The sequence below is a fragment of the Gymnoscopelus braueri genome (assembly GCF_963280865.1).
Source record: "Gymnoscopelus braueri genome assembly, chromosome: 22".
NCBI classification, from domain to species: domain Eukaryota; kingdom Metazoa; phylum Chordata; class Actinopteri; order Myctophiformes; family Myctophidae; genus Gymnoscopelus; species Gymnoscopelus braueri.
This window is the reverse complement of record NC_137624.1, coordinates 23,002,892-23,029,735: the sequence shown is the minus strand read 5'-3', so window position 1 is coordinate 23,029,735 and position 26,844 is coordinate 23,002,892. Positions and strand designations below refer to the sequence as shown.

At 38.2% G+C, this 26,844-nt stretch overlaps 1 protein-coding gene across 1 annotated transcript; it reads right to left on the bottom strand.

The window, feature by feature from the left end:
* Positions 1-2,177: 2,177 nt before the first annotated feature.
* cabp7b (calcium binding protein 7b) lies at positions 2,178-25,496 on the bottom strand (the record flags this gene model as incomplete). Its single annotated transcript, XM_080419669.1, has 5 exons — positions 2,178-2,305; positions 3,218-3,365; positions 4,436-4,548; positions 5,181-5,324; positions 25,385-25,496. 5 exons carry the CDS (start codon positions 25,494-25,496, stop codon positions 2,178-2,180), a joined length of 645 nt encoding a protein of 214 aa, XP_080275795.1.
* Positions 25,497-26,844: the final 1,348 nt, after the last annotated feature.

The window sequence follows — 26,844 nt, the reverse complement described above, 5'->3', positions numbered from 1 at the left end:
GCATTGCTCATGATATGTGTCCTTCACAGCATACAGCAAAATGTGTAGAGCTTTTTGAAATTGTCTCCACATCTACGTAAAATGTGACATTTACAGAAACATTTCAAATACTATATATATATATTTTTTGTTGTAATGATCACTATATCATTTGCATAATCATTTCAATAGATACAACAGACTTTAAAGTTTGATATCACATAAAATACACATCATTTCTAATTCATTGTACATGCATGTGGACTGTGCGTGTTTAGATGGAGGAGATGAGTTGTCTGTGAGTGTGAATACCCTTGTACTGATTTACAATGCATCATATTATTATGACGATGTCATGTAAATACTTTAGGTTTCAGTGTCTTATTGGTGCCTACATTCAGTCACAGTTGCTCCTCCTGACCTACACAGTAAAACTGCAGGTGCATATCTTATACAGATACACACGCACGCACGCACGCATTCACTCACTCAAACCAAGTATACGATGATGAGGAGAAAGCTTTGCCCTGGATTCTGGACTTATTGCATAAAAACCATTGATACATACGTAGGTGCTTATTTTTCATTTTTTTCAGAGAATGGGTTTTTATGATCTGATTTCATTATATGACCTTTTATTTGGATCACACTGTGCAATGTGGATTACTACACAAGTATTCTGAATAATATCAAACCAAGAGTTGTTTTCAGTCCAGGTTGAACTATGTCAAAGCTGTAATGTCTTAATGTTTGTTATTAAGGGCGTAGATTTAGATTTCTAACTCTCCCATCTGGAACTCTTCAGCTGAAGAAACCTAACCTTACCTACCGACAGACAGACAGACAGACAGACAGACAGACAGACAGACAGACAGACAGACAGACAGAAAAACATACTACCCAAGGCAGCTAAACGAAGTAAAAAAAAGTGACATCCTTTGAAGTGGGCTATGCTGGTGCTCTCAGGATCAATAGACCAGACTGTGCAGTTTTCTAGTTGGAGTATGGTGGATTTGGTTTTGTCACTTGGCCTGTGTAATGCAGTATAATTCCAATCTCTCTTTCATCTTTCTTGTCACTTTCTCTTTCTTGTCACTTTCTTACTTGCTCTACTTTGATCACACCTCTTTAAACTGGACCACTTGAATATTTTGGAAGAAAAAACAATTCTTCCCATTAAAAAAAATAAAAAATGTAACATACTGTACTCTGTGAAAGTGTATGTTGGGGTGAAAGTCTTGTATTTTCTTTTTATGCTTTTATCTTACTATGCTTTTATTGTTAATTTGTTATGCTGATAGTAGAATGTAGAGTGACAGGAAACCTAGGGAAAAGTGAGGGGAGATATGCTTGACATGATGGGAGGTGGATTTGAACTCAGGGTCCTCACAACTTATAAGGATCATATGGTCAATGCACTAACTGGCTGAGCTACCAGGCACTCCACAGTCCACAACCTTGTCTATGAACTGAGAACAAATCCTTGACAACTTATTAATATAACTATAATAACAATAATAATAATAATAACAATAAAATGCATTATTATTATTACTATTATTACTACTACTGTCTATGTGCATATTGATGTATCTGTGCCAAATTATTATCTGAAACGTTAAAACATAAAGAAGTCGTAATATATTCAATTGCTTGAATATCAAAGGATGTCAGTTCATGTTTATTAACACCTTTAGAGTGTCTCCCAGATATCAGATTGTTAATATCAAACCACATTGAATACTTCAATCATCATTTAAAATAATGATAACACAATGCCTTCTAATAAATTACATACACTGATAACCTTTTCTCTTATATAGCCTTAAGGTACTATCTAATTTCTGAGAAAGATATATTACTGCTGCTATTACAGTACACGATTTCTATTTTAGATGCTTTACAGCCCTTGAATCAAAACCTGTTTCTTTCTTTCTTTCTTTCTTTCTTCTATAATACACCATGCATGTTGGTCCATGTAGATTCGTGTAGACTACATTTATGTGTCCATTTTAGAGGGAACAACTCATAGTGATTGGTCGTTGTCATGAACCAGCTGAATCTCAGGTCAGACAGGTTGGTAAAACATCTACAACATCTAAAAGCAAAAAGAGCATGATATTTTGGTTCAGGTTTGCTTTTCAATCTTCCTTCTATCCTCTTGTTACAAGGCTGAAAGTGAATTGAGGCCCTCTTCTTTACTTCATACCTCTGCGCAGCATCTGATTAGCTGCGATGAGCATTACGCTGATGATAAATGCAATGGCGAAGGCACAAATCAGGCTTTTCCGGACACATGTGTGTCTCACCTCTTGTGTTGGGCTTGCTGTGGAGAGATTTAAGGAAATATATCAGCATTGACAGGGCAACATTAGTCAACCACTGAGCCACTTAACCACAAAATAATTCTAATGTATTTTAAACATAGCTAAACTAGAAGCTCATAACATGATGTGTTGCGAACTTGTAGATGTTCAAATTCCATTACATACATTTTAAAAAGAGAAAAAAGAAGCGCTGCAGGGATCAGTCAGTGGCTCTGATAGATAGGTGCTCTTTGGTGATACAGGTAGGAACATATGAACAAAAAAGGGGTTTCAAAGAAGTACTGCTTTACTCCCAAATGATGTGGACTGCAGACTTGCAAAGAAAATAAATCCAAGGCACTCCGTCTATAGGATTTATTTTGAGCAAGGCAACAAATTATGACCAACACGTATCGACCTAGAAGGTCTTCATAAGGGTATGTCTGTAGAGACAGACCCATAATTTCTAGCCTTGCTCAAAATAAATCCATTCTTTTCATCAAAGACGGAGTGCCTTGGAATTCTTTTCTTTGCAAGCCATTTGAGAGTTGAGCAGTACTTATTTGAAAACCCTTTTGTGTCCATTATGTGTGTGTGTATATACGGTATATACTCTACTGTATATACACACAAACGGGCACGCACGCACACACGCACACACATACACACTATCTTAATTATATTATATATAAATACAGAAATATACAAGCCATATTATCAATATCCACATGGAAATCTGGACTGTTCAGGTCCAGGTATATATACACACACAAACATGCACGAACGCACTCACTCACACATGCACACACACACACACACACACACACACACACACACACACACACACACACACACACACACACACACACACACACACACACTATCTTAATTATATTATATATAAATACAGAAAACGTAGATTTAAGCCATACTATCAATATCCACATGGAAATCTGGACTGTTCATGTGGCTCTCTTCTGTCACAATGATGTTCTCAATATCTTTCATAGTGAGGTGGTCACAGAAGGTGTCATAAAGCAGCCTCTTCAGTTCATCCACTGTTAATTTCTGCATGTCACACTGAAGAGAACAGAAAACACAGATATAGACCATATCAACCAAGTACAAAATCTGTGGTATTGCATGTTTTGCCCATTGACTAACAATAAATCAACTACTCTCTGCATTACTGTCGACAGTTTTCCAAAGCAGATGAAAGCGTGGTTTGGTGGAAAAGTCAAGCCGGAAATAGTAATTATTAAATGTTAATAATATATTAATAACATATTAACTATTAATAATACATATTTGCTATATATAAGCAAATCATTTTACGTTGAGTTTATCACCTTATTAAAGTTGGCAATTACACTTACATTTTACAAATTGTAGGCAGTAAAGAAAGTATACTGTGACTCATAATAGTCAATAGGGTAAACATCCAATACCACCAGAATGGTCTTAATGCATTTGAACACAGGATGTAAGCTCTCTGAGCTCCCACACCAATTCATGTCTGCAACTACACTATGCAGCAGGTCATGACTCATGACTACATCTTCATTTTCAGCAAACACACTTGTTGAAATAAATTACATGTTGTGAAGTCTGTCTGGTAGAATTTAGTGTGGAAAGTGGTCATAAATTTATCTTCAACATACCGTTGTTAAACCGTGTTTATTAATTATTGTAATGCTATTGCAGTCTCCCATGGCTATAGAGGAGAACTTTTTTTCTCTTAGGGAAACTCAGCAAAGCAATTTAGAATATGATGCATAATGTCAAAACCACCCTGGAATTACTCCCTTGCTTGAATGACTGGTTTGCTTCTGTCATGTTTGCATAATAATTTTAATTAGAATGGCTGGGTCATTATCACAAAACAGCATACAGGCCCTAAAGGAAAATCATCTCGCTCAGAAGAAGAAACAGAAAGTCCTAATTAACTGATAATGGAAAGAGCTACACAGTGAAAACCTGAGTTTGCGTAACTCTGATAGTGTAAAAATGGACCCAAGAAGGTCCATCTGTTTGATCGGCACCAGCTTTGGTAAGGGTCCATTTTTGCACTCGCTGGGTTAAACTTCCACTCAGGATTTTACTGTGCAGACCTGATTGAAATGAATGTGCTGATAAGGATGTAATTATACCTTCCAAAACACAGAATCAAAGTCTGCTCCATGGAATTTATCAGGCATTCCAGCAGAAGCGAGTTTTGGCCCCAGCAATGCAACAAATTCTTCAAAGTCAACCTGGCCATCACCTGAACATGCAGGCAGAGATATACACACATTATTGTATGACTCGAATACTGGAGAACAGTTTTACTTCACACAGATACAGTACACAGGGTTCACACATTTTTTTCTAGTTTTGGGGGGGTGGACGGAGATTTACTTTACTATTTACTTTGCCCAAAATAGGAGACGGAGACGGACATTTATTTACTTTGCCCAAAATAGGGATGCCAGGGTTAATGTGGTTAAGATAATTTTGTATTAAATTGTTAAATTGTGTTATTATCAAATATAAACAAAATCACACATCAAACAGTTTACATTTCCCTAAAGGAAATGTATTTAATTCAGTCTCACCAGAAGTAAGGATAAAATATATCCCCACCGATGATGAAGAGGGGATCAAAGCAGAGTCATGGATCTCTGAACCAGTGAACCGCATGTACAACATCACATGTTGATTATTAGCACTTAAGCCTTTTTATTTTATTTACAGTATTTATCTATTTCAAAATGTTTGCCTATCATGACATGGCCAAAATAGGGACGCCAGGGTGAAAGTGGTTAAAGTCATGAACTCTGTGCTGTGTGCATGTATGAGTGCAAAATACATGTGATTGCTGAGTCTGAGAAAACTTGTGAGAAAAGACAGCCTCACCATCCATGTCAAGTCTTTGGATAATGACCTCCAGCTCCACCTCGTTGGGCATGTAGCCCAGTGAGCGCATGGCCACCCCCAACTCCTGCTTTGAGATGAAGCCATTCCCATCCCGATCAAACACTTTGAATGCCTCACGGATCTCTGTGGAAAGATGCAATAACTCTGGTAGGAGAGCAGCAGAAGCAGACAGTCTAATAACCTTTGGGAAATACTCTGTAAACATATTGCCATTAGGCCGCTTGCAGTCGAGAATTCTGTTTGAAATGCTAAAAAGTGCAGTTGCACATCAAAGGCACAGAACCTCAGTTTGATGTAGATGGGGATACTCCAAAAAGTTCCTCTATGTCAACTTCAGCCGTATCTTGTTTTTCATATTATGCTACTACTATTCTTATTATTAGATCTGACAGATTATTCTGTTCTGATCTAACTAAAGCCTTGCTTGCACTCTAGAATCGTTTTAATTGATAATGTGTAGGATACTGGATTTGTACTTGAAATTGGCGTTTAAACTCACATGATCATACATTATAATATTTAAATGCCAATGCCGATTTAGGATATATTTGTAGAATCCCCAGAAGCAAAGATTTGAGTTACAAATGTTCACTTTAAAATATATATATATTCAAAGATCTGCACAAATGTTCACGATTTTTCAAAAAATAGCCAAAGAAATCTGAAAATGACACAGATGCGTTCCCGATCTTAATGGGTTAAAGAATGTACATGTATAAGACACTGTAATGATTTAATGTTTAGGTCAGTTACATTTTATTATAGTACCAAATAACAAGTTTCTCAAGACACGTTACGTATAGAGCAGAGATCGATGTTATTCCTCCCCACCCCAGACCCCAGACAAGCATTTTTTTTGTGATGGTGGAAAGAAAAACCTATAGAACCAGGCTCTATAGGGTGGGCAGCCATTGGCCAGCAGGTCAAACTGATGCTTATGCTACAGTATATTATTTATTTCCTTCAAACACTTCCCAAATATTGTTTCTGTTAAACATGATAATAATATAATAATATGCTTAACATACTGTTAAGCATATTATAAGCTGTTCAAGGTCAGAATCAAACAAAATATGTCTACAACCATCATTATATCCATTACATTTCATGTTCATACCTTTTCAGTACTAATCATTTTTGGCAACTTGACAGTAATGTTATTGTATTAAAATGATTTAAAGGTAGGGTAAGTGATATATTTAGGTATTTTTTAGTTTTTTGTTAAAAAGGTTAAAGTACTATATTCTGATAGTAATCATTGCTACAGAGCGTTTGTTCGGTCACAGGGGTCTCTCCAGCTCTTTAGTAAACAGAATATAGTACATTTTCAGGTAGGTGACAAAATGTAAGCCAATCAGGAGAGAGCACTGAAAATGCATTTTCTGCTTAATAAAGAGCTGGAGAGACATGGGAGACTCCTTTTACTGAACAAACGCTCTATAGCAGGGGTCTTCAACGTTTTCAGGCCAAGGACCCCTTAGCTGAGAGCGAGATAAAGCAGGGACCCCCATTATATATTGTGTAAATATTTTTTTTTCATAGATTTAATCGGCAGCTGCATAGACTTGTTTCACAGCACTATCATGTTGGATTCATGTTAATGTGTATTTCCAGACATTTAACCATGCACTTAAACAATACTTAGTAAACCTGACCTTTCACTCTGTACTTAGTCTGCTCTTTTTTCCCCCTACACCAAACCACTTTGCAGAAAATAGCAGATCTACAAGCGCACAACAGCGTTGTGTGCTTGTAGATCTGCTATTTTTGGCTAAAGTTCTCCTCAGAATAGGGATGCTTGGGTGAAGTGGTTAATGTAAAAATCACACAAAGATTTGGCGGACCCCCTGTAGTAACTCTGGGGACCCCCTAGGGGTCCCGGACCCCCTGTTGAAGACCTCTGCTCTATAGCAATGAGTACTATCAGAATATAGAGCTATTTAACACTTATTTTAACCAAAGTAAATCACTTACCCTACCTTTAAGTTAAGTTAAGTTAAGTTAAGTTAAATACGTTTTGACTAGTTTGTTGAATGGATATTGATCCTTTGGAAAGCTAGGGCTTGTTATGTATTGCCAATAACAACAAAAATGTGATAGTTGTAGATCGTGAACACACCAAGCTGTCTTGTCCTGACTAACTAATGGTCAGCTGATGGCATTGATCTGCACCTGCATGAGAGGAAAACCTCTCCTTACCATAATGAATTAAGGATTATTATACCTCTTTTTATTATACATCTTTCCCATCAAAATTAGCCCATTTACATTATGCTAGTTTTCTAAACATGGGGAAACCTGCAAAGAAATATATATATAAATAGGCGATTGACTCCTTTCACTCTGCCAGTAGATGAATATGTCTTCCTGTTTTTGTTGTGTCATGTTAGACCCAGATCATTATGGGGCACACTCACTACAGGAGTGACATCCACCATTACAAATAAAAGGATGACTGCCACCTTGACATCTTATCAATCGTGATGTTCTTTTAGCAGAAATGAGTGAGTTAAGTAAAATAAGTGTGTTTGTGAGGTGCCTTTTAAGTCACACACACACACACACACACACACACACACACACACACACACACACACACACACACACACACACACACACACACACACACACACACACACACACACACACACACACACACACACACACTCTCACACACACACTCTGCCTCACTCTACTTTTCTCTCCCTCTGTGTATGCTGCTGCCCAAAAAAGATATTGCAAAGATATTTTACGGCCAAATGCGGGTGAAATGGTCTCCTTTCCCGATGATCTCTGCCGCCAATTCAAAATAGTGAATTGGATGATCAGGCCCCATTCATGCCTGACTATCACCAATCAGACACAGAACCTAAAAGCTCAAGCTCAATTTATACTGACGATAAAGGCCTGTTCTTATACTCTTTCATTTGATGGAGCCTTCTGAAGTCTGGAAGTCTCATTGTTTAAGCAATATCAAATAATCATCCATATATAGTTGGCTGTCAGATAATACTTTTAGTTGTACATCCTGAATAGATGTGTTATCAGAATACCACATTCTTGGGATTTACTGTATTGCTTGCGATATTGTCACAGTCTACCTCCCTATCTCTGGTCTCATCATGTACTTCCCACCTGTCCATCAGATGTCACCTTATCGCTTCCCAACCTGTCCTCCCGATATTGTTCCCTATTCAGCGTAATCATCCCCCCCCCATTGTTCATTCAACATGTACAGGTATATATATTACAGTGAATTTGAGAAATCAGTAGTTTTGCTAAATCGCTGTCGGGTTAGTGAATTTGAGAAAAAGGGGAGGAGTGTTTATTTTGTTGGTTGTACAAGGCAGGCATGCCCTGGCTGTATCTTGCTGTAATCTCATAACCTACGTATTGGAGCAGGTGGTTCCTCCGTGACATTTACTGTTGCATAGCAGCCCTCTTGTCCTTTATTTTTTGCAGTTACACCTCCAGAAACCTTGTGTGTTCCCATCTGAAAGGACAGTCGCTGCCTGACATAAATAAAACCTCTGTGTGCAGGCACCTCAGCAGCAGTGCTTACAAAGGACTCTACACAGGAGTCAAACTGTGTTGAGTTGAGGGAGAAAATTTTAAAAAATGATATGATAAAAGGATGTTTTTTCCCGGGGGAGTATACAAAAGAAAGAATGATGTGAAGAAATGATATGATACGATGAACTGATGTTGATCCCCTGTCTAACATGCTGAAAATGCCAAATAAACACAAAGGTTAAAAAAAGAAATGGTGCCATCTTATAATGAGCATTGGGCATTAGTGATGATTAATTACTCTATATGAAGATACGGTGATATGAAAATGGGTGAAGTGCTCCTTAAGGGTCCCTGACCCTACTCTTATCTTGCATAATGTTTTCCCATTCATTCTTTGCCCAGAATGCTATCACAAGAAAGTTATTCATTCACATTTTCTTTTCATTTTTTACAGACCGAAACAAAATAAACATGCCCATTTGATGAATTTTGCCATTATTCAATGTCAAATATTGACCAACAATTCCATGACAGGTTATCAATAGTGTTCAATAGAATAATGGTACCAAATGTTTTCTGGAAAGCAGACTGGCTTATAGATGTTTGTTTATTCTTCATTATTGATGTGTGTTTATTCTTCAGCACACTCGTACAGAGCTGTTTGCTTTGTTTGATCTGCTGTCAGGTTAGCACCTTTGTCTTACATTCATCATCTCAAAGCAACGTCACAGTGAATCCTCCTCCCTCTCCTCCCTTACTTCTTACATGTCCATGTTTTATTTGTGTCTGTCAGACATCCCATTAGATTTAACAGAGATGAGATCACACTGACCTGGCAATTTCTAAGCTCTGCTTGCTACAGATTGAAAAACAAAGAGAAATGACCTCCCTATTGTCTCTGACCAAAGAGTAAGATTGAAAATTTTTGTGTTCCATTTACATGTTGCATCAACTCCTATTTTCTTACTTATGATGATATGTTCTTTGGTTGACTGTGGAAAAGCTTCTCTTAGTGTCGTGGCTAATGGAATAGACTCCAGTGTTATTTGCAATGTATCATGCACTCATCCCTTTAGACTTTATTGGTTATGGTTTAATTAGTGTCCTATCTTCTATGTCCTTTTGAGCCCCACCACTATTATGCTACAATGACAGAATCATTGTAGCATAATGGTGGTGAGTAGCAAGAGCATCAATCTTAAACTACAGCTTGGTTTTGTTTTTGTTTAGTATATATATATGTATGCATTTAGTTGATGTAGTTGAAGTAATTCAAAAAAATAAAATAACTTAAACACCAACATAAAAATAAAGTTTTCCTGGCTTCTATGGGTTTAATTTGAACCTTTATGCCTTGTCTAGGACTTACACAAAGCGTTATTTACTAAACGACGTTTCAGTCCTTGTACACCTTCATGAAGATATGAAGGTCTAAGGACCGAAACGTTGTTTGGTAAACAACATTATTGCAGGTTCTAGACAGCGCGCAAGACCTTTCTCATTGTGTGCATTTGGACCTTCTTTTTGTCCTACACACCTTTCGTCAACCTCTTAGGTGTGCATCGTCCCTTTTTAAATTCTTTACCGTTAATAAAATCTGTTCTAAAACTGAGTACCAATCTGTAAATGTACAATGCTGTGACGTTATCGTGTTTCTTTTTTGAGAATAAAAGCCTCATTCTTCTAAGATGTTTCAACTATTGTCCTAAGGTGAGAGCATACACAATACAGCATAGATACAGTACCCTCCTATGCACATAATGGTCATACAATTATGCAACCTTTATTTTTGCTCTATTCATTCATTTCATTAAAGAAAGACAATGTGATGAATTGTATAGTGTATGCAGTTTTTTAAAGCAGGCTCCTGATAACTGTCTGCAAAGAAAAATGCTGCCATTTCCATTTTTTGACTCATTTCCTTTATCTGTCTGACATCATCTAGACTGCAAAATCTTGAATGTGAATTTAACTCTGAGAGTAACTCAATGGACCCATTTGGTCACATTTGAACATAAATGAACACTGAGGGTTTTTATTGTGTAGGCCATTTTCCATCTCACGACTTTGTTCTTGAGGCAAAGGTTATAAAATCCCCGGAATAAGACTGGAGCTGGAGAAAACAATTATTCTTACACCCAGTCAAAATTGAGGGTACACTACACACGACATGCACACAGAGATTACACTTTGAATTGTTCAGCTTCTCTTAGGTCAAAAAGATTGCAAACACTGCCTGTTCATCAATCACCCTATCCCTCTTGACTGCCCATGAATTTACTGCCTTCCTTTGAAAGCCAGTGAGGTGCTTTTGTATATACAGTACATAATATTACAGAATAAATGTCAACACCGGGTATCAACTCACATGTTATCCATGGCCTAAAAAGGAAACCGTGGATTGCGTGTAAAAAAAATCATTCAAAACTAAAAATTATGGCTTGTGATCAACAAGAATAGGTGTAACAATTAATGAAGGAGTCCATTCAATTAATTGGCTCATGCAGTATAAGGTGCGGGAGGCAATGTAGCCTACATATCTCCAGTTGGACAAATCAAATAACTGTCTAGGTCAGTCTGAAGTAGAATATAAAGCATTCATTGTGATGCGCTGAAACCCTAATAACACCAGTACTTACTATAATTCAACTTGGAAGGCGATATATACACAGAAAACCTAAAGGCCCATTTTTACACTCTACATGATCCAAGATGGCTGCCTGTACGACTAGGGTTGCCACCCGTCCGGTAAAATACGGAATCGTCCCGTAAAATACGGAATCGTCCCGTAATTGGAAACTAAAAGACGCGTTCCGTATTGAACTGATAAGGGACGCGCTTTGTCCCGTATTTGCAAGTCGGGGAATCAATATGAATGACAGGGCGATTTATTTGCCGTCCTGTCTCTTCGCTGTGTGAGTGAGAGCTCAGAGCGGGTGTCAGTCAGTGTTGCCAAGTATAGTGAGAGAAATTAGACAAAAGTATTATAAATGTAACTGTGCTGTTTTACATTCTTTTGCCTAATAACATTTTCAATCAATCAATCAAATGAGCCAGCCGACCTACAAAAACAAGCCAAAAACAAGCAAAATTTTGGCCAAAAGTTGCGGGAAATAAACAGACAATGGCTATGAAGCCATTGTCTGGGAGTGCGCTCATAGCTCATTGGCTCATTACTCATAACACGACCAATGAGAGTTAGCGCTTTCACGTTGCTAGGATACGTTCTGCCCTGCGCTGCCTGTCATGGTTACCTACTCTGCTCAGTCAGTCACTGCACCGCCCACCGCGCTGTTTCAGCGTTTCAGGCGTTTTCTAAAGAGAAAACGCCTCCAAAAGTACAGACGTGAGTGGGAAGAGGCAAACTCTTGGCTTGATAGCGTCAGTGGAGATGTTTACAAAGCAAACTGTAAAGTATCTCGGCGTATGTTTTATGTGGCGCATGGTGGACTGGTTGACATCAGACAGCATGCCTCAGGAGAACAACATTCCAAAAATATAAGAACCCAAAGGACCCAAGCACAAGTGTCACAGTTCTTCATGACTAAAACATCTCCTGAGATCGATTCGGTATGGGATATTACATCTTATTTATCTGGTTGTGTTTTTTAACAAGATGTCAGTATTTCTATTTACCTGGCAGCCTACATATTGGCTGCTGATGTGGACATAGTCTAGGTTGATTGTTTATTAATGTTGAGTTTTTAAAGTTTAATAAATAAACATTTATTTAATATATATTAATCAATATAATTAAATAGTGTGCCCATTTAAAGAATAACTCTTATGTTGTTATGCTCATCTGGAAAACGGAATTCTTCATAATGGATTAACAGTTAAAAAATACATAAATAATATAATTAATATATAATAATTCAATATAATTAATATAAATTTCATAGATTAAAAAAAAAATATTTCATAGATTTCTATGCATTTCAGGAGTTTGGGGGGCTGGCTCCCCCAAAAGAATGTAATAACCCTAACAACCCTAACCCTAAAACCGAAATAAAGTAACAGAAAAAACTCCAAAATCCGTGCAAAACCCCGCGCATGCACGCACGATGTGCGCGCGTGCATGTGTCCCGTATTTCCATTTCTGAAAGGTGGCAACCCTATGTACGACGTGTACGTAGTGCCCTGCATGTTGTTTTGAAGGGACATCATTTCTAGTTTTGGAGAAGTTATGGTGAAATGAACAGTTATGTTGTTACTTATATTAAAATTGTACATCTTATTTGATTGAAAAATCGGGAATGTTTGTATCAAATATGATACAGCGGGTCTATGAGTAACGCAGCTGTAAACCCCTCAGTTGACATTATTATATTTTTTGATAATCAGCAATGGCCTAGAAAGTGGCTAAGTCCACTGATGCCTGAACAAGGACAGAAACTGTATTGTTATATACCACGATGCAGTCTAAAAAGGTTTCTGTTTGGAAAAGAAAATGAACCAAACCCTTTGAAAAGCCCTGAATGTTCCAAAATTATATGAAAAGGGTGTGATTTTTTTTTTTTAAACTTTGTTTTATTGGTTTTTCTGCACATTAATAACAAATTCAGTGGTATTCGGTTCATGATATGTGCTATAGGGGGAAAGGGAAACGATAACGTACAGGCCTTCACATTGAAGGAACCTCAACAGAGGGAAAGAAAACAAAACAAAACAAAAAAACTTGACAAAACGACAACATTAAAGCAACAGGGGAAACAATAAAACAATCCATCACAAAACAAAAAACGAACCCAAACACAACTACTCGCACGCGTACACACACACATTCACACAGTGTCATTTTGATCTCACCTTAACTCCACATTTTTAAGTAACAAATTCATTCAGGAATAACCGGAAAAGTAATTCCATCTGTGTAAACCAAGAAGGGATCCCATATATCGTGGAATTTTCTAACAGAGCCTCTAAATGTGTATCTAATTTTCTCAAGTTGTAATTTATTAAAAATGTCTCTTATCCATTGAGTATGGGAGGGTGGAATTGTCGATTTCCATGAGTATTAGGCGTCTTGCCAGCAGTGTTACAAAGGCTATCAAGTCTGCTTGAAATCTAGACAGAGGCAGTTGGGAAATACCAAACAGCGCGGTAATGGCGTTAGGTTCAATGAGTGTCCCAGTTAATTCTGTAAGAGTATTAAAAATCTCAGTCCAATATGTGCTCAGAGAACCGCATGACCAAAACATATGTACATGTGTTACAGGTGACTGGTGGCATTTTTCACAGGTGGGGTCGATGGACAACTGGGGTCGGTGTTATCAAATATTCTTGAGAGCCTAGCTTTCGTCCAGTGGGCCCGATGGACAACTTTACACTGGAGTAGGCCGTGTCTGGCGCACACCGATGAGGTGTGAACCCGACTAAAAAAATTTCGCCAAAGACTGTCAGGGATCTCCTCCCCCAAATCCTCCTCCCACTGGTCTTTTACACAATTAACAGGTGTAGCAGATAAAATTTGAATCAAATTATAAAAATGTGAAATTATGCCCTTCTTCCCCGGAGCCTGAACGAGAAAGCTGTCCAACGGACATTTCTCAGGAAGGTTAGGGAAGTTTGTGTACCTGTTACGGACAAAACTCCGAATTTGGAGATATCGAAAAAAGTAGTGGTTAGGGAGAGAAAACAGGTTTGAAAGTTCTTGAAACGAGCCAAAGACGTTATTAATATATAAATCTTTAAATTGTTTGATTCCCAGGTTGGCCCATTCAGCAAATACACTATCTAATAAAGAGGGAGGAAATACATGGTTCTCAGTTATTGGAAAAGGGTGTGATTTTGTTTAAAATATATATATATACATGTTATCAATAAATTGCTAATACCCGATGTATCTAAAACTATACAAAACATATCATATATGCCATATATGACCAATGTATTATTATTTATTTTTTTACATCTTGGCAAAAGGCACCCCAATTTCAAAGAAGTGGAATTTTCTGTATATTATTTCTTAGGGTGGGCTTACAGGGTTACATGGAACTATTCTAAATGTCAATGAATATGATCTTACCAAAGTCAATGACAGAACAAGTTTAGAACCAAAGATAGAAAAGTTAAAAGATAAGTTGTAGCAAATCTCCTTACATGTGTTTCTATTGTACAATGCTACAGCAAACCCACTATTTGAAAGTGAACCTTGCCGCAAGCTTTGCATACAAAGTGGTGGATGATCTACATGCCACTACAATGCCTGATGACTGGGGAATTCTTCAGCATGCTGTGATCTATAAATACTGTTCAGTGTTCACAGCCTCTGTCAGTGACGTACTGAGAAATGGGGACAGAAAATCAGATGGATGTCACTGCCAGGAAGTCAATGTTCTATGCTATAGTCACAAGTCTTATCTATTTCAACACATTTACCAGAACAACATCTGGCTGTTTATGATTCCTGGCATTGCTTTATCAGTTGTGGTTTGCTTGAAGAAATCATATGGGATTATCAGGTGTACTGTGTGTGTGTGTGTGTGTGTGTGTGTGTGTGTGTGTGTGTGTGTGTGTGTGTGTGTGTGTGTGTGTGTGTGTGTGTGTGTGTGTGTGTGTGTGTGTGTGTGTGTGTGTGTGTGTGTGTGTGTGTGTGTGTGTGTGTGTGTGTGTGTGTGTGTGTGTGTGTACTCAGAATTCATATTTTGATTAAATCTATAAGTAATATAATAATAATAATTTAGTCCCTACTTCTTTGGGATATATATGTGAAATTTGTCCTCTGCATTTACCAATCCTAACTATTGCAGCAGTGGGGGTTATTAATACTGGGGGAAATATTATAAAGGGTTAGAAAAAATATGCATTCATCAATGTCTGGTTGATATGCTGAATTAGTGTAGTCAAATAAAGTTAAAAAGAATCAGAATAATCTGGCAGTGAATCATGTAGTCTATATGAAAATTCTGTTCTATGTTACCAATTTAGCAAGAACTCATGATGGTTTGAGTGTCCCCTGTGTTCCGTTCCCTTCATTGGCTTCCGTTTGCTTCCTGCACCCAGTATAAAACACTGGTGTTAGTGTACAAGGCAACCAAAGGCCCATACTTGGTCAGAATTTGGTCAGAATTTATTGAGAGGATAGCCCCTTGAGATGCAGCATCTCATTTTAGAGGGGGTCCTATGCACATACGTTGAACATTACATACAATACAAGTACACAATACACAATACACACATGTACAGATACATACAGGGGCGCCGATGACGTGGGGGCGTCGGGGCTAGCGCCCCCACAGTCAATTGGTCAGCCCCCTCATGAATCTCAGATGTCAGGCTCAAACTTACAGTACCATTACTATTACCATTACTATAGCGGGGCGCAGATAGGTGTTAACGCGCCGTTGACACCTAGAACAATAGCCCAGACAGAGAAACGGCTCGCGGCGGGGGGCGGGGCTATTGCGGCTCGAAAAATCGAACACAACTTTAGACCAGGGGGACTCGGCACCATGAGTCATGTGAACCATGGCTATGGCTGTGCTAAACATGTTCTGCAGGTTTTGGCTCTGCCGTCTGCCCTTATTGAAATGAAGGGTCGCTATGCTGTGTCCCTCGACTCCCTCGTCCTGTGTGCACTAACAGTCACTCACTGCATGCACTGAATACCAGTGGTGGAAAAAGTACTAAAATGTTTTACTTAAACAAAAGTATAAATTCTGCGGTGTAAAAATACTCTATTACAAGTAAAAGTAAGGTATTCAAAATGTACTTGAGTAAAAGTAGAAAAGTATTGGTATCAAAATGTATTTAAAGTACCAAAAGTAAAAGTATTCATTATGCAGAAGGTCCCATTTCACAAGTTTTCAAACGTGTAAAATGTATACAAATTCTTTGAAAATAGCAGATCTACAAGCTCACAACGCATCGCAAATCTGCTATTTTCAAATTGCCAAAGTATATATACTGTATAAGTGGTTTTGTAATAATAATAATCAAAATCTACAAAGTAACTATAGTAAATAAAGTTATCAAATAATTGTAGTGGAGTAAAAGTACAATATTTGTCTATATGTAGTGGAGTAGAAGTAACTATAGGCTACTACTAAAATAAGTACTTTTATTTAAGTAAAACATTTGAGGATGGGACACACTGAAGGATGGGTAGACTGTTGTTAATGTTGTTTTATGGTCATTTAATGAATTAATTAAGCAAAAAAAAATCGCGCGCGCTTCGAGCGCCTACATGCCCGCGACGCAGTGGGTGGAGGGGGGGGCGCGAGTGGTGGTCAAGTTCAGCCCCCATGGTCGCGCACAAAAGTCAGCGCCCCTGGATACATACAATTAGCTTGCTCAACCTCTCCCACCCACACCCCCAGCCCCCAACTCATTTTAAACAAAGAAATAATCGAGAATACAGTACTATGACCTGTATCAAAGTCAGAAATAAACGTAAGTGCAAGCAGTGTTAAAAGCATGAACAGATAGTTTTGAGGTGTGAATACAAGGAAGTCCTGAAGCGGCCAAGAGAGGTAACAGATCTGAGAGAAAGAGGAAGATTGTTCCAGTCAAATGGAGCTTTGTAGTGGAATGACCTGCGTCCAACTTCAGTAAATATTCTTTTGGGAACAGTAAAATAGGGATGTTGTGTATTTCTTGGGTATGGCGATGTATGTGGTTCCAGAGACTGTTTCAAGTAAGAAGGACAGTTAAAGTGAACACATTTAAAAAGGAATAGGTACCAGTGAAGTTTCCTTCTTGCCTTAGGCTGCAGCCAATCAAGCGAACTATACGAACAGTGGTGTGTTCTGTATGGACACATCAGTTCAACTCTACATAGGGAGTTATATAATATATTGAGAGGCTTGAGACATACAGTACCTCCAAGACATGATCCAACCCTACAACCCTTCCTGTGCTCACTTGGATCAGTGGTTCTCAACCTTTTCTGGCCGCGACACCACAAAATAATCAGATTTGATCTGGGGACCCCCCACCCTGACAAGCACTTGTAATTGTAGGAGTTGAGGCATTACATTTAGTTTGACTCGGTTCCACAGATAGTAATTGTGAAAATAACCGATCTACGTTGTGAGCGTGTAGATCAGCTATTTTCAAAATGTTTTGCCTCTTTCTTATATTATTTGACAATTTGGCCAATGTTTGACCAGTTTTATAGTCTAGTTTGTTGATTACTTTTGATGCAGTAATGGTCTTCTTTCATTTCATTTCTTTTTGGTATTAAAAATGACACTTTACTGTCATGTGGGGACCCCCCTGCTGACCATAGAGGTATAATATAACTAGAGGGCGGATTGCCCCGCCCCCAGCTATCATTTCAATGAATGTGCTCAGTGGCGTTTTGAAGCACCCGGAAGCCTGCCGGAAGTAGAATTATTGAGTCGTTTTTGATCACACATAGAGTTATGAGCATGCGCACTAGTGTTCTTTTTGCGTTCTACGGCAGCCCGTGTGTCAAGGATTGAACGCGAGATATTTATTAAATACACTCGAGATGCATATTTAAATGTAAATGCATATGTATGTATGTATAATATGTTTACATATTTATATTTATATATATAAATATCTCTCAGTATGTTTTGCTCGTGCATGTACAGTATTTCTCCCCGCCTGCAGTTCCAGCTTTGGCCACTGGGGTGGCGGCTTCAATGTTTCTCAGCAACTCTGGGGGCTTGGTCCTGACCCACAGGCTGAGAACCACTGACTAACACAGGAATGCTGTCTGAGCCTTCAATAAATCACCCTGGGCAATGCTCCACACGTCCTAGACTCTTCTCCCTACTGGCTCCCAAACTGGAATAAACTCCCCATGATTGCAGTCAGAACTCACTCCCACTCTCCCTCCGTAGTCTGAAGACTCCACCTCACCCCCTAGCACGTCTCTCTCCTTGTAATCCCTTCTTGTTCGATTGATGCTAGTTTACTATGCAGATATACAGTATATCGTGTTCACTTGATCTCATGTTTTGGTACTTAGATTTGTTCTTTCTGGCCACAAAATGGTATGCTTGTTCTTTAGCATGTTGTTTAAACAGACCTGGCATCCTAGTTTCTATGAGGCACTACATTGTTCTCTCTGCAACTCTATATGACTATTACCTTGTTGTTTATTGACTAGAGTTCATGCTTACTCTGCTTATCCCGATCGCACTTGCACTTCCTCTGGATAAGAGTGTCTGCTAAATGCATAAATTGTAATTGTTTGTATTAGTCAATATACGGTTTATGCAATAATCATGCTGAGGGTGATAATAATCATGGTTATGGTCATAGCTTTTGTTAGCTTTAGAAAGATGAGGTTTTGTTAGCTGAATATATTCATGTAATTAAAATGTATGAAACCATGTGTGGAATAAATCAAAACAGCATCTGCTATTGCTTTCCAATACCAAAGATGAAGCTAAATTTAAGTTTGATTTGGTGGTCCATGGAGCATGGGGCTTTCTTTTATAAAATGTGTATTTCTTGGCTCTTTATCAATTTCTTGCAGTTAATATAAACGATAATTAAAACAAATCAATCACTGAGATGCTATATTCCATAGTTCTCTTGAAATCAAATATCCCAGTTCTGTAATAAAAAAAAACACTTCTCATACCCAGTTTGAGGCTAAACTGAGATGACAGAGCTTTAAAATACTTTTTAGTGGCGAAAACAGCACCTGCACACTCAGATCTGTACAAAGGTTGTTTAAAGCAATGCAAGTTTGCAAGCCATCACCGCAACTTCAGCACTTAATTACCCAAATATTAATGACCGGTTATGTGCCCAATGGCAACACATTAGAACACTTTTACTCCTTTTTCAAAGATCCATTTCCCTGAGGCCCTTAGGGTATTCTAACCATGCATGCTTCCAGATGGTATAAGCATAAATTAAAACGGTCTAAACTTATCAGCACAGAGGGAGAGCCCAGAGTCAGCTGAAGAGCTAACAGCAAGCCTACAGGAGAAGCCAAAAATATTAGTTTTGTTAAGACAGAAGGAGCTCAACAGTGCTTTTAGTGTTGCCAAGCAAAACCACAAGATTAAAGTTGACCCAGTCTGGCAGTCACTTCACAAATTTCAGAAACACTCGTATTTACTCTGTTCTCAAACCTCGTAAATGATCTCATTAGGCAGTGAACACTGTAGATGCCATATGTCCTCAACACCAAACTCTTGGGGTGCCTGCTGGCCTAGCGGTCCAGGCGCACATCATAGGCTGGTAATCCGGCCTGACAGCGCGTTGCGGGCTCAACTCCCGATTCCGACAACCTTTGCTGAGTGTCACCCTCCCCCATCTCGCTCCCCATTTCCTGTCAGCCTACTTTCCTATCAATCTTAAGTCTTAAATCTTTAAAAAAAAAACACCAAACTCTTGGCTATAAGCAGTAACCCATCAACCCTTAAACACTCTTCCGATACTTCTGAGACCACAGTTTGCCAGACATTAGTCGATATCAGAGATATCCGCCTACCGATACGTCTGGTGACATATAATGGGACAGTCAGTGATAATATTTGTTCATCATCTGGCTATGTGAGACTAGCCAGACATTAATTTACTGCTGCTTTCCCCATCACTGAGGAATACACAAGTACTTTAAACTCTTACAAAGATAAAACTGCAGGAAAGCTGCAGGAATTAACAAGACCATAAGACACTGAATCAACCAGGTGACTCTAGGGTTCTCATCTATGTCATCTGTCACTCTGTGGCCCCAAGCAAAGGCTCAACCTGCCTCAAACTGTCCATGTGGACAAGGAAGACAAAAGAGAGGATTACCTCTGTTATTGACCGCAGGCAATGACATCACAGACATAATGAAGACCTTTGACCCACTGGCACAATCCCTTCTATCCGGCGGGAACGCATCTGTGTCATTTTAAGATTTCTTTGGCTATTAAATAGCAGGTATACAAGCTCATAGCGCGGCACCGAGTGCCGCACTATGAGCTGGTAGATCTGCTATTTTTGAAAAATCGTGATTTTTGTTTGCAAATCTTTGAATGTATATATATTTTTTAAGTGAACATTTTTTACTCAAATCTTTGCTTCTTGCTTCAAATATTTTGAGATGGGGGTCTGCCCAAATGTATTTTGGGGATCCTTGACAGGAAAAGTTTGAGCACCGTATGATATGGAAACATAGGTTTTTCAGAAAACTGTTGGGATTTAGAAGACATTTGTAGAATCGTATCTCAGGTCTTAATGGGTTAAAAGAACAAGTATTAGGGTGGCAGTGGCTCAGGAGGTAGTGCGGCTGCGCTTGGGAATCATAAGATTATGGGTTCGATCCCAGACTCCCCCTGGGTTTGTGTCAAAGTGTCCTCCTTGAGCAAGACACTGAAACCCCTGACTGCTCCCAATGAGCAGGTCGGTGCCTTGCATGGATCCCCCACTGTCGGTGTGTGAATGAGTTAATGTAATGCACATTGTAAAGCACTGTAGATAAAAGGTGCCATATAAATACACCATTTACCATTTAAGTAAATCAGTCAGAAGATGTTGGTCAGACATACTTGTTGCATTGTGTCCTTGAACATCTGGACACCCTCTGGCTTCTATACCACTATCCTGTTTCTAGATTTCAGCTCTATTTTCTCCACCTCTCTACTAGATCCAATCATTACTCTGCATCTGCTCCAAAGTATGCCTGCTGATGAGCATGCGCAATGTGTGAGTGGATAACTGATACAGTAGGTAGGTTTGTTAACCTGGGTCCCTTCGTTGTACTCACCACCACGACAAGGGACATTTGTCGGCTCACCCCCTGAGGCAGATTCTGCAAATGTCTTCTAAATCCTAACAGTTTTCTGAAACACTTATATTGCTATAATATCAGTGGTTCTCAAACTTTTTCATGTCAAGGACCCCCAAAATGATTTGTATTTGGCTGCGGACCCCGATCTCAAAATATTTAGTTCCAGGGACCCCCCAGAAGCAAAGATTTGAGTTACAAATCTTTGCTTTAAAAAATATTTATATTCAAAGATTTGCGCAAATGTTCATGATTTTTCAAAAAATAGCAGATCTACAAGCTCGTGTATCTGCAATCTAAAATGACAGATGCTTTCCTGGTCTTAATGGGTTAACAATGAAGCAGATCTAATTCACATTGGAGGTTGTACGTCACAAAGTGCTGTGTTGCACCATGTTCAGTTATATTGACACCTTATGTCTGTGTAAATGATTAATTGACAGAAATATAACTTTTGTGATTTTGTCCAAGGACTGTTATGTAGATGACATCACTGTGACAACCTACAAAGTGTTTCAGAATGCTTGAATCCATCAGATGACTTAAATATTCTGATCTGATCAAAAAATAAAATCACACCATCTTTTTCTAGTTTAATGTTGTTGTTTTTTCTTTTTCTTTTTCTTTTTTTGTTGACTGGTTTGTTGACTGGTGACGATAAAACAGCACTGTGGCTGTAGTTTAACTGCATAAACAGTCATATGGTGCCACAAGATAACCTGCTATTGTATCTTATTGATAACTTATGTGCTTAAACCTTTGCAAAATTATTGTTTCATGACAGCTTTAACCGTTTTTTTAAATGCATAATCCAAAATTATAGGTAGACCTACCTATGGGGAAATTAATGGTGATTCAAGAATGTTTTTAACGCAACCAGCAGATGGCATTGGTCTGCATTTTCCCTCGATATTTCTCCTCTACTCTCAGAACACTAAACAGTACACTAACTTAACTGTTTCCTCTGCCACCTGCCCATGAATTAGCTTAAGTTTCTGGATGTTATCATATCTGAAAACTATCACAGTGTGCAACCAACAACCTGGCACTCCACAAAGTTAAGAGTGTTAGAATGTAGATTGATTGGTATAATCAACAACTCAATTGTGTTGACAACTGAGCAATTGATTCGTTGTTGAAGTTCCTTGGATACATAATTATCAAAAAAAATAACAGAAGGAGTATGAGAACATCCTATAAATATTCAGAAAACCCTAGCAAAGTACTGTAAGTTCTTTCTGCAGCACTGATGAAGCTTGCTATCTCATAACTAATCCCTAGGCCTAGGCCTATCCAGTTGGTCAATTACTGAAAGCATACTCTCATCTTCCATAATAAGCTGGTACCTGTATTCATTATATTTACCGATACTGACTGAATATAAGTGTTTACTATGTAGGGTCTCTCAATACAATAACTAAAAGATTAAAGTTTAAAACTAGATTAAAGATTAAAACGAATCAACTTCATAATACTCTTCTCTATCAATATTTTCTCCATAAAGATGTCAACAAAATGTGGATCTAAACAACAAAAGGTTTTGTCTATATATAATAATATTACAGAGTGGCAAGATTCAGACAGATTTTGATCTCTACTTCAAACTCAATTCGTATTAAGGTTGGAACAGTCGTCCCTGGTTCTGGTGACTGATATTGTCCTGCGTGAGGGGGGCATGTTTTGTCCAATTCCTTTTTTATGTTCTTTTTCTTTTTAATTAGCGAAAAGTTTGAAAATGAAATAAATTACATTTTTGTGTTTTCAATAAGTCTAACATTAAAATCGTGTTTGAAATTCAATGGGTTTATAGGAGGGAGGTAAGTCTGATAAAACGAAAATCAAATATTGAATCAAACAACTTAAACTGTCTGGGGTGCACTCAAAAGCCCAAGTAGGTGTTAAAATTACCCCAGAGGTGTTTTAAAGGGAAATACCACATTAAGTACAGTATAAATCACTGTTTTTCTGAAAAGTTATGTTCAACATAATTTGAACATTTACGTGAGACCTGAGAGAAAAATATTAGATTATAATCAAGGTACCAGCTTCTGGTCCAGAGTGCAAGTTTTATACACTGTAGACCTATAGACATGATAACAGTACAGTAGGCTACCCAGCGAACTGCACAGACCAGTGAAAGCCCAAGATTTACTCAAGTAGGGCCTACATACGTATGTAGAATGTTTCTGAACAGGGGCAGCGACATAAACGTTACTGAGGTGACCTTATATGGATTTCTCACTGATTCAAATGTCAAAATTGGATGGCTTCAGAAGAGTAAACAGTTAATATGCAGATACTCTAGCAAACTCAAATGCAGCCAGTAGAGGACCCTTGTTGCTGTGGTGTGAATTCCAATATGTTAGTGTGTAGAGAAGCACTGATCAAAAGGGGCTCAGCAACACTTCCCTGTTTTAAAAAATGTTTTTTTTCTAAATATGAATATTGTTCGCTTTCAATTTTGTAAGAATTCCATTAGTCTCTGGCCACTTGACATGAATCTTGCTGCTCATCCATAGTCAACCATTTAATTAGACCTAGATTCATGTTTTTATTGGAGATAATGGATCTTCAATGCCAAATGAATGGCATGACAGAACAATTATAGAGGCCATTTGCGGACCTAGGCGACCTTCAAAGGGAAGGAAGAAAAATTGAATCTTCTCATTTATTTGACATGGTCTGCTCCTGTGCCTTCATATTTTGTGAGGTATATGTGTAGAAAATATTGCAATAGTATGTTAATAGGTAACTTGACATACAGTGAACTTTTAGACATGTGCATGACTCATCTTTTTAAACAAAAGTTGAGAGTATAGCAAATGTAATTTCATTATGACTCAAGATTAATTTGATCACCTCATTTGGGAATTTTTAATCACTAGTTTAAAAAAAGCCTCAGATTAGGCACAATTCAAATTCTGGATTGTCACATTGTTCCATAATGAAAGCATTTCTCCCTGAATCTTCAAACGTTTCTCTTGTCCACCACATCTAATATTCTTTAGATAAAACTAATTAAATTGTGTCATGTGTATGGTGTACACATATAGCCAGGAATCAAAGTATAACGTGTCAAATGATTTCAATTCAATTGAGGTTTGCAAAATGTTACGATGAATGTTTAAATGACTAATAGGCTATCTATATATATGCAGAAGGGAAATATTAATCTCTTACAGTAGGCCTACATATGAATGAGAGATTCCTTTGATTTTAGATTTTAGCCTATAGGCTTTATGATTTAGGCAAGGTTATCAAAGAGAGTAGGCTGCCTGTCTTCTCAATGTTACCTCAATGATTTTCAAAGCCAATGAACAAGATATAAATTATGTGTAATATTAATTATATATTGTCTGTTCTCTCCCAAAGGTGTTTAAACAACATTTCACTTCCGTCCACTAATAACTGCATAACCATGTTATCAAGTAGCTGTTGACTGTAGGTTAATGAAAGAACAATGCTTAATGCTCCAAGGTCCTGGCATATTGATTGCAGTCTGCTCTTGACTAACAGGTGCGCGACCACAATTAGGCTCATCTTTTCCCCACAAAAACGTCTAATCATGTGTGCGTACAGTAGGCCACTGTTTCTCAAACAGTGGGTCGGGACCCATTTGTGGATCGCGGACAATTTTTGGGGGGTCACGAAGAGCACACACCCCTTTATTTTTTGTTTCCTACATTTCGATTTAAATATTATTTCTAAATATTTTCCCAAAAGATCCCCAAAAATGCAAAAAAAAAAAAGGAATAAAAGAAATTAGATCATTTAAAAAAAAAATCTAATAAATCCCATACATTAGAAAACAAATGTTTAAGAAGTAGCCTAGTGAGAATAGCCGATCTGCTATTTTCACTAGCTTGGGTCCTGCGGGCAGAGACCCAAAAATTTCTCTTTTGGGTCTCGTCGTCTCGAGCTAAAAAGTTTGGGAACCAACCAGTGCAGTACGTCTACTCACCTTCTACCTCATCTTCTGGTAGGACAACTGGGGGCCGGTATGTGAGGACATCTGGAATAGTGACCAGTCCCTTGTACATGAACCTCCTGGTGGTCACAGCACGCACTGGCATCTCTGCGAGGGAAACCCAACAATAGTGTCCAGATCTTCATACATACAGCTCCCCGAGTTCTGTGGTCGACTTTTACCTACAAGTCCTTCTTGTTGGTCAAATCTCTAACGATCGCATAAGGGATTTCCCCCAAAGTTGAATTGTTTACTGGCTTGTATTTTGGTTCGCTTTAATAGGTTACAAATAATTGGTGAAACCACCGTGAACCTACCTGACAACAAACAAAATAATTGGCTGCTGCATGGCATATATGAATAGTTGCTGTTTGATTGAACTCAAACTTTTAAACTTTTTTATCCCTAAAATTGCACTTTCAAAGCTGTAGCCTATTACTCATGATGATGATTGATACAGATGCTACTTCGCCATGTATGCAGCGCTCGTATAAGCCTTTTAAAAATTACTTGAACAAAAGATCTATACTATATATACTATAAAGAAAGAAAAACAGCTTGATTGCAAAAATCCTTGCACCCTTGAGAGTGATAGCTCCCCCTTTTGATCCTAATTGGATCCTACATTTCCGACACAGTCTTCTGTCTGTTTCACTTTTCTTTCCCGTTTCTACATCTTCTCTTATCAGAACGCGCCAGAAAAACCGAACCTTATAATTGAACTCGAAAAAAAAATAGAGGTCTGCTGATTCTCTTCTATTAAAAAAAGAAAAGAAAAGAAAAATTGTAATATCAATATTATCGTGTTGGCTAGAGCAGGTTTTTCTTCAAGGGGATCTTCGTTTCCCCTCTCATGAAATCTCAGTGCAGGTAGAGCTCCAGCCGTCTGCTCAGTTTAGTCTAGCCTACTGTCTCATTTTTGGCACTGCCTGCCTGCGCGCTTCCGAAGCACACGCTCTCCTCCAATATGCATCCCCCCATGTGTGTGTATGGGGGGATGCACACACACAGACGCACGCAGACACACACACACACACACACACACACACACACACACACACACACACACACACACACACACACACACACACACACACACACACACACACACACACACACACACACACACAGCGGTGGAAAAAGTACTCAAAAAGTAGGAAAGTCTGGAATTCAAAACGTACTTGGGTAAAAGTACAAAAGTATTGGTATCAAAATGTACTTAAAGTAACAAAAGTAGAAAGTAGCCTACTCATTATGCAGAATGTCCCATTTCAAGTTTTCAAATGTATAAAAAATATTTTGAAAATAGCAGATCTACATGCTCACTGTGAGCTTGTTGATCGGCTATTTTCAAATAGCCAAAGTCTAATGTATGTTTTATAATAATAATCAAAATCTACAAAGTAACAGTTTCAAATAATTGTAGTGGATTAAAAGTACAATATTTGCCCCTG